Raw genomic sequence first — 12,190 nt, 5'->3', positions numbered from 1 at the left:
CCAGCTTAAACGAGCTCACCCAAAGCCCAGGGCGGCGGGAGGATTAAGGGCATTCATTGATTAAAGGGCGGTGGCTGGTAGCTAACAAGCATCCAAAGGCACATGCAACGGGCGTGCAGTGGCGGGCGCTGGCCAGCAGGGGCCGCTGCCGCGGGTTCCACGCCCGGCTCGCGCCGCGAGGGGCGCATGCGCAGCGGAGCCTCCCTGCAGAGGTGGCTCCTTTCTCCGGGCTCCTCCCCGCGCTCTGCCCCGCCTGTATTTATTGCTGCAGACCTTGGAGCTGGCTGTGGCTGCTGTAGGTCTCTGCTGAGCCCCGGCTCCCCACTCCCCAAGCTGCTGCTCAACATGAGGCTGGGGATCGCGGTGGGGAGAGGTCCCTTGCCAATATATGGCCCCATCTCTACAGCCCTGGGGCCGAAACACCTCCCCACGCAGGGTAACGATGGGGGAAAAAAGACTTCGATCTCTCTAATTCCCCTTAAACTCTCCCCTCCTTCTTCAACTTACACTAAATTTTTTTCAATAAGCACTCTGTTCACTTGAGAGCGAATTCAACCTCCCTTTGCTTTTCTTCTCTGAGATGCCCCGTTTGCAAAGTGCTGCGGAGTGCCTCCCACGCAGCCCAGCACACAGTGGGTGCTCAGCGCATGTAAAGATTTCAAGAGAGTTTTTTTTTTTGATTGAAAACATTGTTAAAAATGGGAAACGGGATACCCATCGGCTGAAAACGCGTCCTCCAACGAGCTGGATTAACATAAAACTTGTCACGAATACAGGTGTAGGTGTTTAAAGACGCCTGATGGAGCCCCGGGGAATCGACATCTGATGCCTGCCACTCCCTCTGCCATTCTGAGCCTCGATCATCTCGTAGATGCTTATTGGGCAGCGCCTATCTGCCTCAGTTTCCCCCTGGGTTAAACGCGGGATGGTGATAGCAATCTCTGATCAAATGAGATCAGGGCTGGGACAGCGCCTTAGAAAGCAAAATGCGAAAGCATTTGCGGGAGGGAGGAGCGCACACGCTGATTTTAGAGTCCAGACGCAAATTTGCATCGCTTTCTGCAGAGGCGCATTTCCGCTGCTCCCGGCGCAGGAAGAGCCCTGCAAACTCTTTCCTTTTGACAAGAGTGAGTTTAGAGGAAAGATTTACCGAAGGGCGTTGATTTGCGCTCATGAGAATCTCATGGATGCAAGAAATACTTCTGGACCAGGCATGGTAGCTGGGCTCTTTCTAAAGAAAAAGGTTATTGAATTGAATGCCAATTCGTTCCCTCGAGCCAAAGATCGGAAGTACAACTGTTTCTTAGGGTCAGATTAGGACACAAATGCAAAATAGGCCTCCTGCGCCTCCCCCTGGAGAGGAAATGAATAAAGAGATTGCGCACGGAAAGAAGCGCTCAGCCCCGTGCCTGAGACCCGGCAAAGCAGCCCCTGAAATAAATGAATAAATTCATTTATAAATAGATGAAATAAATGAATAAAGGAAATAAATTAACAGCAGTGATAACTAATTAAAATAGCTGACGTGTATTGAGAACCGTGTCAGGCGCGGCGCAAATCTCTTTACGTGTATTTAGTTAATTTCACTCTCCCCCCCCCCCAAAGAATGAGGTGGCCCTGATTTACCCCCCTTGTGCAGACAAGGAAACTGAGGCAGACAACTCTGAGCAACTAGTGTGAAGACACGTAAAGTGGTGAAGCATCATCTTCCATGACAATGTCAAAAAACCAGGTAATTGGGATAACCCACAAACCTTATTGACATAGTAATGTGCTTCTAATAGAAGTGCTGGGCAAATGGAAAGGTAATCTAGTTGCTATGATGAATATGCTCAGTTAAAACGGCGCTCGTCGCTTTGTGCCCCCGAGGTGTGTGATCAGCTCGGGGCGGGCGGACCACCGCCCGGGGCAAACCCAGCCGGGGAAAGCCGATCCTAGAGCAGCCGCGCCGGCGCCTAAGGGGTTAACCGGAGGAGCGCGTCTCTGCGCCTGCGCGCGGCGTCGCTTCGCCCCGCCCCCCGCAGCGCAGTCAGAGGATCCGCCCAACCGGCGTCGGCCTATAAAAGGCGGGGTGTTGACGTCAGCGGTCTCTTCCGCCGTCGTCGCCGCCATCCTCGGCGCGGCTCGTTTTCGCTCGGATCTGTCTGGGAGAATCCACCGCCATCCGCCACCATGGTGAGCGACGCCGTCCGGCTGGCGGCCTGGAGCGGCGGCGGGGCCTCCCCGGGCGTCGGCGCTGCCAGGCTCGGAACGCTGGGGGGCCGCCGGGCTTGGGAGGAGACATGGCGGCGGCGGCGGGGGCCGGCGGGCCCGGGGCTGGGGAAGCGGTGGCCGCCGCCATGTCTGCGCGTCGCGCTGCCTGCCGAGCCTCTTGTCCGCTTCTGGGGGCGCCGCCGCCTCGCGGGACCCCGGGCCCGGCTGGAGCGGTGGCGCAGGCGGGGAGGGTAGGCGGTGATGATGTGGCAGACGCCGTAATGGCGGCGCCGCGGAGGGAGCGGGGAGCCTGGGGGCCGCCTTATGTAACCCGCGGGCTGGGAGTTCGAGACCCGTGTTGTGTCGAGGGCCGGGGGCGCCGGGGAAGGGGCAAAACGAGGGGCGCCTGGCTTACGAAGCCTCCTGTCTCCTCCGAGCGCTGTGTAACCTTGGACTGGCTCCTTGGTCACTCTGTGCCCCTGATCGTGAACAGCTGACCCCGGAGCCACGGAGCGGGGGTGGCTCAGGCGTGTTGGGGCTGCGCAGGCTCCCCCGCACCCGGCTGGTGTCTTTAGTGATCTCATGGGGTGGGTGGCCTTATCTGATTCCTCTCCTAGCCAGAGAGGTGACCTTGGACTTTAAGGGAGGCCCTTGGGTCTGGGGAAACCTGGGGGCCACACGGAGGGGGCTTTGGGGGGCTTCATCCATCCCGTGTTGTTTAACTGGCCGCTGCGACCCCCCATACGTGTGCCCCACCTAAGGGGACCGAGATTCCGCAGCTGCTGTTGCGGGTTGTCATTTCTGAGTGACGGCTGGAATCTGGGTCTCAGAGATGGGGTGGGTGGTGTCTTTAAAGGGCTGTCTGCGAGGGGACTGGAGGTGGGAGTTGGGGCAGCCCCAGGACCTGCCCGCTCCCAACCGTGGGCCCGGCACCCTTCATCGATCGGGGTGTCCCTGCCAAGCCTGGTGCCTGGCGCCCAGGCCCAGCCTGAGCCTCCTCCTCCCTCCCCCTCCCGGCGCAGGTGAACTTCACGGTCGACCAGATCCGGGCTATCATGGACAAGAAGGCCAACATCCGGAACATGTCCGTCATCGCCCACGTGGACCACGGCAAGTCCACGCTGACGGACTCCCTTGTGTGCAAGGCTGGCATCATCGCCTCCGCTCGGGCCGGCGAGACCCGCTTCACGGACACCCGGAAGGACGAGCAGGAGCGTTGCATCACCATCAAGTCGACGTGAGCGAGCCCCCGCGTCCTGGGGATGGGGGTGGGGGGGGGGCGCCTGCGGGAGGCTGGAGCGGCCCTGGGTGTGGGGAGAGGCAGGTGACATCCTTTCCTAGGCAGCCTCTTGCGCTGAGTCACACGCCTCGGGGTTGGTGTTGAAGCCTCTCAGGAGGATGGAGTTCAGCCCGAGGGGAGTGGGAAGCTGTGACTGGTGGGGGCACGGTGACAGGTCTTGGGGGCGGGGCCTTGGAGGTTCTGCCAGGTGGTTCCCTCTTCCTGGGGCCAAGGGATTGGTGACGAGGTCTGGAGAAGTCTGGGAGGGGCCACTGACCTTTAAAGGTACTGGACATCCGCCCTGCTCAGGATGCCCCAGGTGTTAGGAGGGTTCAGAGCCTGAAACCAAGTGACTGAATGTCAGTTGCCCTCGATGGGCGAGTTGTGGGATTTTCTGGGTCCTCTGCTCAGAGTCACTCAAGCTAGGGCTGGAGAGAGGGGAAAGTGGGGAGGGAACAGTGAAAGGTGGTCCCTGGGGTTGGTGGGTCTCACCTGGTTATGGTGGTGTTGTTAGAAATCAGATGTGTGAGCCTGGGAGGGACAGGTGGGGGCTGGACCCGTGGGCTTTCTGTCTGGTCCCAGGGAGGGGGCGTCCCTGGCAGAGGGCGCTGCAGAGGCAGAGTCCCCTGGGTGGGATGGCTCGAGTGGGAAGTCTGAAGTTTCTCCAGGGATGAGTAATGCAGGGGGAGGGGACGGCGGGCAGTGGCTGCTCCGGCTGCGCACCTGGCTTCTTGCTGCGTCTCCGCCTTCCTGAGGGGCTGAAGGTCTTAGTCCTGGCTCCCCTTGGGCAGAGCCCGGGCCAACCCTGGGGGCATGGGGAGGCCAGTGTAGGGCCAGGCTGGGGGTGGCTTCCAGCAGCCGACCTGTCGCTCCCCCACCCAGGGCCATCTCCCTCTTCTACGAGCTCTCTGAGAACGACCTGAACTTCATCAAGCAGAGCAAGGACGGCTCCGGCTTCCTCATCAACCTCATCGACTCCCCCGGCCACGTGGACTTCTCCTCGGAGGTGACCGCCGCCCTCCGCGTCACCGACGGGGCCTTGGTGGTAGTAGACTGCGTGTCGGGTAAGCAGCGGGTCCCCTCGTGCCCCTGCAGCCTGGGGCCGTCCTCCCCGGGGCTGACGGCGGCGCCCTGTCCTGCGCCCAGGCGTGTGCGTGCAGACGGAGACGGTGCTGCGGCAGGCCATCGCCGAGCGCATCAAGCCCGTGCTTATGATGAACAAGATGGACCGCGCACTGCTCGAGCTGCAGCTGGAGCCCGAGGAGCTCTACCAGACCTTCCAGCGCATCGTGGAGAACGTCAACGTCATCATCTCCACCTACGGCGAGGGCGAGAGCGGCCCCATGGGCAACATCATGGTAGGTCGGCTGCCCGCCTGCCATGCGGGGGCCCCAGCCCCCCGGACTTAGGATCTGGAAGTGGCTTTGCTAGGAGTGCTGGTGTGACAAGGGGGCTGAAATGTTTGAAGATGATTTGGTCCAGCGCTTGAGCTCTTAGGGGAGCGCAGGGCTGGATGGTCCCCTGCCTGGATGGTGCTGTGGCCGGGCCATCAGTTTTCGCACCCCCTTCTCTCCCAGGGGGGAGGCAGGTTGGGCGCCGTTTATGTGATGACTGAAATTTCTTCACTTTGACCTGATGTCTGTTGAAGAATCCCATTGTCTGAGGTCTGCGGCGCCTGGGGCCAGTGGAGCTGTGGGCTGTCCTGCTGCCCCCTCTCACAGCCCTCGTGTCCCCTCAGATCGACCCCGTCCTCGGCACTGTGGGCTTCGGGTCCGGCCTCCACGGCTGGGCCTTCACCCTGAAGCAGTTCGCGGAGATGTACGTGGCCAAGTTTGCTGCCAAGGGCGAGGGCCAGCTGGGGCCTGCGGAGCGAGCCAAGAAGGTGGAGGACATGATGAAGAAGCTTTGGGGGGACCGGTGAGTGCGGCGGGGCGGCCGGGGCTCTCCAGCGTGCCCGCGGGGTGGGGGGCCCTGCTCAGAACCGCCGGGTGCCTGGGTGCTCCTGGCCAGCCTTGTTCCTCCGGATCCCCCTAACCCGTCTCGGGCCTGCTCTGCCAGGTACTTTGATCCAGCCAACGGCAAGTTCAGCAAGTCTGCCAACAGCCCTGACGGGAAGAAGCTGCCCCGGACGTTCTGCCAGCTCATCCTGGACCCCATCTTCAAGGTGGGCCACTGCGTGTGGGTGGAGCGGGTGGCCCCGGGCTGCCTTTGGGCCCAGCGCCTCCCCAGGACCTGCTGGCGGGCACGCTGCAGTGGGGCTGCATGGAGCGTGCCTGCCAGGTGGCTGCCAAGAGGGGAGAGCTGCATGCCGCCAGCCGCGGGCGCTGGACCCTGACAAGCTTGTGTCCAGATCTCTGGGCCACACAGTGGGGCAGCTGGCCTCCCTGGCTGGGGCGGGTGGGCAGGATACGATGGGAGGGGTGACCCACGCCTTGCCCGATGTCGAGTCCCTAGGTTCGGAGCGGGGTCGTCTGCTCCGCATGGGCTTTTCTCCCTGAGCACTGTGGGGAGGCTACCGGGCCTGAGCTGGGTGGCAGTGGTGGGGTGGGGCTGAGGGTCTTTGCAGCCCTGCTTCCTGCGGGGCCCCCTTTCAGCAGAGCTGCCCGTGGCGGTCCCAGGGTGCTCACAAAGCCACTCTGTGCTCTCCTTGGGTCGGTAGGTGTTTGACGCGATCATGAACTTCAAGAAAGAGGAGACGGCAAAGCTGATCGAGAAGCTGGACATCAAGTTAGACAGTGAGGACAAGGACAAGGAGGGAAAGCCGCTTCTGAAGGTGGGTGCCGCCCGCCCGCCCGCTGCCCTCGGGTGGTGGGACGGCTGCCCTCGGGGCTCCGGGCTCCATCGGCCCTTCTAGCGGGCCCCGGCCCTCTTGGCAGCGTCACCTGCCACAGGCCCGTCCCCCAGGGGGTGGGAGACCTCAGTGTCTGCTTGCTCTGTCCTTCTGGAAGGGGTCCTGCGTGGTGGCGTCCCTTAGACAGACGTGTGACCCTGAGCCCCCCGTCTGCCCCGCAGGCTGTGATGCGCCGCTGGCTGCCCGCCGGGGACGCTCTGCTGCAGATGATCACCATCCACCTGCCGTCGCCCGTGACGGCCCAGAAGTACCGCTGCGAGCTGCTCTACGAGGGGCCCCCCGACGACGAGGCGGCCATGGGTGCGTGGGGCGCCGGGCGGGAGCCCCAGGGCGGCCTGGGCTGCTGTACGAGGGTGATGCATCACCCAGCCTCGGCGCGCAGCGTTCCCGCAGGTTGAGCTGCGGGCACTCACGCTTTCCCCCTTGGGGCTTTGTCTCTTGTTCCTCAGGTATTAAAAGCTGTGACCCCAAAGGCCCCCTTATGATGTACATTTCCAAAATGGTGCCGACCTCCGACAAAGGCCGGTTCTACGCCTTCGGCCGGGTCTTCTCGGGGCTGGTGTCCACTGGCCTGAAGGTCAGGATCATGGGGCCCAACTACACACCCGGCAAGAAGGAGGACCTGTACTTGAAGCCCATCCAGAGGTGAGCGGCCGGCGGGGCTGGCAGCGCCACCAGGCGGGAGGGACGGCCACAGGCTTAGAGGGAGGGGGCCTGTCTTGCGGCCATGTGAGTATCTGGCCCTCTGGGGCTGGCGTATTGACAGCTGTTGCGTCTCTTCCAGGACAATTCTCATGATGGGTCGCTACGTGGAGCCCATTGAGGACGTGCCTTGCGGGAACATCGTGGGCCTGGTGGGCGTGGACCAGTTCCTGGTGAAGACGGGCACCATCACCACCTTCGAGCACGCCCACAACATGCGTGTGATGAAGTTCAGCGTCAGCCCCGTCGTCAGGGTCGCCGTGGAGGCCAAGAACCCCGCCGACCTGCCCAAGCTGGTGGAGGGGCTGAAGCGGCTGGCCAAGTCGGACCCCATGGTGCAGGTGGGTGGGCGCCCCGGCAGGAGGCGATGGCTTTTGTCTGTGGCTTACGTCCCGAGTGGCTGAGCTGGGGAGATGGGGCGGCTTCTTACAGTGCACCTGCCCGGGCACAGCTGTCGCCCATCCAGGGGGCGCACCGCCACCAGCGCTCGCGCGCAGGCTGCTTGGATCTCTGCAGCTCTGTTGACTGTGCTGGGCCTCTGTAGGGCGTTAGTGCTGGGAACCAGCAGTAACGGCATGTGGGGCCTGTCCCTGCCTCCTGATGCCTTCCCTGAAAACCCTGTTTGGGCAGGGCCCCTCCCCAGCCGGAGGGAAGCTGGGAGCCGGTGCTCCGGCCGTGCCCTGGCGTCCCCCGGGTTCCTGGAGCGTCCGCGGTGACACGTGGCTCCCTTGCAGTGCATCATTGAGGAGTCGGGCGAGCACATCATCGCGGGCGCCGGCGAGCTGCACCTGGAGATCTGTCTGAAGGACCTGGAGGAGGACCACGCCTGCATTCCCATCAAGGTGAGCCGCGGGCGCGCACAGGGCCTCACACGGGACAGAGGGCAAGGGAGGCGCCGGGCTGGGCGCTCCGAGGAGCCGCTCGGTTAGTGGCTTCAGCTCTTCACCCCCCTCGACCCGGTCCTGCCAGATAAGCACAGGTGCTGTTGGAAAACCAGCAGTTATGCACTGCCTCAGATTTTTTTTCCCTCAACTGTTGTTTTTTTTGAGGAAGATTAGCCGTTGTCTAACACCTGCTGCCAATCCTTCTCTTTTTGCTGAGGAAGAGTGGCCCCCAGCTCATGTCCGTGCCCATCTTTCCTCTACTTTATATGTGGGACGCCCACCACAGCATGGCTCACCAAGTGGTGCTATGTCCGCACCTGGGATCCCAACCGGCAAACCCCAGGCCACTAAAGCGGAACGTGCACACTTAACTGCTGTGCCACCCGCCACCGGGCTGTCCCCTCACTGAACTGTTTAACAACTATTCGGTGTTTTTTATATAACAAAGCTTTTTTGTGGTGACGTGGAGTCAGGCTGTGCTTGCTTTCGCATCTTGCTTTTCTCTGGTCAGTACCGTGTCGGCTGTCGCAGGACGGGTGGCCGTTTGACCGGTCCCGTGGGAGGCGGGAGCGCTGCCCGGGGATGGCTGTGCCCGGCCGAGCCAGTACAGCCTTCTGTGCCCCCGGCCTGGCTGTCGCCTGAGCCTCCTTAGGGGGAGAGGCCCTCGTTACCTGCTCTCCCCGGGGCAGGCCTGACCTCGCGCCCCCCGTTGCAGAAATCCGACCCGGTGGTCTCGTACCGCGAGACGGTGAGCGAGGAGTCGAACGTGCTCTGCTTGTCCAAGTCGCCGAACAAGCACAACCGGCTGTACATGAAGGCGCGACCTTTCCCCGACGGCTTGGCCGAGGACATCGACAAGGGCGAGGTGTCCTCCCGCCAGGAGCTCAAGCAGCGCGCCCGCTACCTGGCCGAGAAGTACGAGTGGGACGTGGCCGAGGCCCGCAAGATCTGGTGCTTCGGGCCCGACGGCACCGGCCCCAACATACTCACCGACATCACCAAGGGCGTGCAGTACCTCAACGAGATCAAGGACAGCGTGGTGGCCGGCTTCCAGTGGGCCACCAAGGAGGTGAGCGGGGATGGCCCTCCTGGCCCCGTTGCTCTGCTGAAGTGGGGCTGGGACTCCTGCCTCCTGGGAAGGGGACCCGAGGGAGGGTGAGTTGGTCGAGACACCCAGGGCCCGGTGGGCCAAGAGCAGGAGGTGGCACAGGTGACTGTTGCGGGAGGGATGGTGACACTGAGGCTGAGCCTGACGCTGCCTTGTTCTCTGCAGGGGGCGCTGTGCGAGGAGAACATGCGCGGCGTGCGCTTCGACGTCCACGATGTGACACTGCACGCGGACGCCATCCACCGCGGGGGCGGCCAGATCATCCCCACGGCGCGGCGCTGCCTGTACGCCAGCGTGCTGACGGCGCAGCCCCGGCTCATGGAGCCCATCTACCTGGTGGAGATCCAGGTGGGCAGGCCGCCCCGCCCCGCCCCGCAGCCCCCGCCCGCCCCGCAGCCACTGCTCACCGCCTTTCTCTGCCCCGCAGTGTCCGGAGCAGGTGGTTGGTGGCATCTACGGCGTCCTGAACAGGAAGCGGGGCCACGTCTTCGAGGAGTCCCAGGTGGCCGGCACCCCCATGTTTGTCGTGAAGGCCTACCTGCCTGTGAACGAGTCCTTCGGTAGGTGCCAGCCGGCTGCGGCCCTCAGGGCCCTGGGTGGTGTGCTGGCGTCCGGGAGAGCCTCCTGCTCCTGCCTGGTCTGGGGGACGGACCCGGCGCTTGGCCCCTGTGGGAGGTGCGGGGCAGGCCTGATGGGGGCGGGAGCCGTGGGTATTGTGTGCCCGCTGCTGCCCTTCCCCGCCTGGAAGCGGCGGGCACCATAGTTGAGGAGGAGGCGGCGGCCCCGGGTCCATGTAGACCCTGGAGTCACTGACCGGAAGGCCCTTGGTGGGTGTGTCGCTCAGCGACCAGGGCCGCCATGCTGTGGCTGCAGCTTCTGAGAATGGGCAGACGGAGGCCGGGCACGAGCTTGGTGGCTTCTGAGCGAGCCTGGGAGGGGCACAGTCGGGGGACGTCCCGCCTCCGGAGCCCGACCAGGGAGCCGCCCGGTGACCCGAGCCTGCCCCTCCCGCAGGCTTCACCGCCGACCTGCGCTCCAACACGGGCGGCCAGGCCTTCCCGCAGTGCGTGTTTGACCACTGGCAGATCCTGCCCGGGGACCCCTTCGACAGCACCAGCCGCCCCAGCCAGGTGGTGGCCGAGACACGCAGGCGCAAGGGCCTGAAGGAGGGCATCCCAGCCCTGGACAACTTCCTGGACAAGCTGTAGGCGGCCCTGCCCGCTGCCGGGCGGCCCTCAGCCCCCGCGCCCGGCCCTCCCGTCCTCCACCGACCTCGAGACTGTCCCGGCGGGCCGCTCCGTGCCACCGTCAGTGCCCACGCGACGTCGGCCCTTCGATAATTTATTTCGGGATTTCAGACGCAGCAGAGAGGCCCTCCCAGCGGGGACTGGTTCGGCTGGTGGGGGTGGGGGAGGCGGGTTGGGACACCCAACACTTTTTTTTTTTCCCCATTTCAGAGGAAGACTCACATGTCCTTAAAAAAAGAAATTTAAAATAAACGCATTAAGAGGTTTATTGGGGAAATGGCCCGTAGTGGATTTTCCCCCAGAAACGGGGGGAAGGAAGAAGCGGGTAGACTTTCCATTTGGACAGAAGCTAGAAGGCGGGAGACCCTGAGCGGGGTCACCGTGAGCCCCTCCAGCTGTGTTAGTGCCATTGGAGTAATAAATTTGATATGGTGGTGACCGTGCACGTCCACGTGACTTCTTTCTCCATCCCCGTTCCCGCATGCGTGGCCACCAGGGACGCCGCGATACAGAGGGTTCACTGGGACCTTGAGGCGTCAGTCCAGACGTCAGACCCGCGCCCAGAGGCGAGATCCAGGAGACTTGCGATCCAGGCCGGGCCCCTCCAGTGGGACTTGTGACGGCAGTTCTGTCCCCTTTGCCGTGTGGAGGGCTGGAGTTTGCATCTTTGCCTTGCGAGTGCGTGTCCGTAGTCTGTGGGGCTGCCGTCGGTCCGTGCAGGTGTGGACGGCCCCACGTGGCTGAACCTGTCTCACCCCGAGCGCCTCCCTCCCGTCACCGCGGTCCAGACCAGCGCAGCGGGCGCTCCTTTGGAAGGCGGCCCCCGGGAAGTGTGGTGGGCGTGTGAGCAGCTGCAGACCTTACCTGAGGCTTGAGCTCATCACTCCGCGTGTTCCTGTCTGTCCTCAGGAAGACGGGGACAGGCCGTAGCGGTGGGGCTCCTGGCGAGGTGGGTGGCCCATGCGCACCCAGACTGTCCGGGGTGCCCTTGCTCTGTTGTATCCACGGCGTTTCACTGTAGTTGCTGAATCAAGGCTGTAGCTGGCGCTGCGTCCTGCCAGCCAAAGCGAGGGGAAATGGAGTCAATTTTTCATAGTAAAGAAAGATCACAGAAGTTGAACTGCCTGCATATCCAGTCACGTAGAAAGTTCTAGAAGAGGGGTGTTTATGAGGAGAGAAAACGCCCAATATAAAGTAACAGGAGGAATGTTGTTATGTTAATATCAGAGTCTGACCCAGATCCAGGTGACAGTTGCCATCCTCGTGTCCCCTACATTCATCCTCGGAAAGCTCTGAAGACCCACCTCTTCCCTTGGGCACAGCCGGCCGGTGGATGCTGAGGGTCCGCCGATGGCCGCTGGCCCATCGCTGTTGGCCCATCGTTGGCACCATCTCTAGTCCAACTGACGACCTTGGGTCATCATGAACCCGCTTGCCATGTGAGCAGACTTAGAACCCAGCTGCCCGAGGTGGTGATGGTGGGGGAGCCCGCACTGGAGCCCAGGCCCTAGTCCCTTGTCCCTAAGTGCATGCACGAGGAGATTCCCCACGGCACGCGGATACAGGATTGCTGAAGCCGGGGCTCGCTGCACACTCGCCTTCAGGTCCTGCCGAGTACCTGGAAGACAGCAGGATGTTGTGGGCGGCGATGGAAAGCTGCCTTTGCAATGATCTCAACTTACGGCCGAGTGTTGCTTGACATATACCAAGTGTTTTTTGCAGTTTTTATAAAACACGTAAGTTTTTTAAGTTTATATTTACAGGAAAGTTGCAAAGACGGTGGAGAGATGTTAACATCCTGCATGGGTACTGTGCATCTGTCAAAACAGAGAAGTAGGTCGGTAGCTTGCTCTTAGCTGCCTGAGAGTTCATGCTGGCGTTACCTGTTTCCACTCATGGTCTTTGCTCCGTTTCCGCATTCGAGGC

At 62.4% G+C, this 12,190-nt stretch overlaps 1 protein-coding gene and 1 non-coding gene across 2 annotated transcripts; both read left to right on the top strand.

Moving 5' to 3' along the window:
* The first annotated feature begins 2,022 nt into the window (after positions 1-2,022).
* On the top strand, positions 2,023-10,707 carry EEF2 (eukaryotic translation elongation factor 2). The gene is made up of 15 exons (XM_001915097.5): positions 2,023-2,175; positions 3,216-3,430; positions 4,355-4,536; positions 4,619-4,830; positions 5,211-5,389; positions 5,531-5,636; positions 6,132-6,245; positions 6,485-6,623; positions 6,773-6,968; positions 7,108-7,366; positions 7,760-7,867; positions 8,625-8,978; positions 9,183-9,365; positions 9,445-9,577; positions 10,032-10,707. Exons 1-15 carry the CDS (start codon positions 2,173-2,175, stop codon positions 10,223-10,225), a joined length of 2,577 nt encoding a protein of 858 aa, XP_001915132.2. The 5' UTR covers positions 2,023-2,172; the 3' UTR covers positions 10,226-10,707.
* On the top strand, positions 5,073-5,137 carry LOC111774521 (small nucleolar RNA SNORD37). The gene has a single exon (XR_002809518.1). It is a non-coding gene; the product is annotated as a small nucleolar RNA SNORD37 (small nucleolar RNA).
* Positions 10,708-12,190: the final 1,483 nt, after the last annotated feature.

This window comes from Equus caballus, chromosome 7 (assembly GCF_041296265.1).
Source record: "Equus caballus isolate H_3958 breed thoroughbred chromosome 7, TB-T2T, whole genome shotgun sequence".
Classification (NCBI taxonomy): domain Eukaryota; kingdom Metazoa; phylum Chordata; class Mammalia; order Perissodactyla; family Equidae; genus Equus; species Equus caballus.
This window is presented reverse-complemented; position numbering and strand designations above follow the sequence as displayed.

Bases quoted from the DNA above. Each gene is read 5' to 3' on its own strand.
- EEF2 (XM_001915097.5), top strand. The intron at 3,431-4,354 runs GTGAGCGAGCCC...TCCCCCACCCAG, and splicing joins TGCATCACCATCAAGTCGAC to GGCCATCTCCCTCTTCTACG. The intron at 8,979-9,182 runs GTGAGCGGGGAT...TGTTCTCTGCAG, and splicing joins TCCAGTGGGCCACCAAGGAG to GGGGCGCTGTGCGAGGAGAA.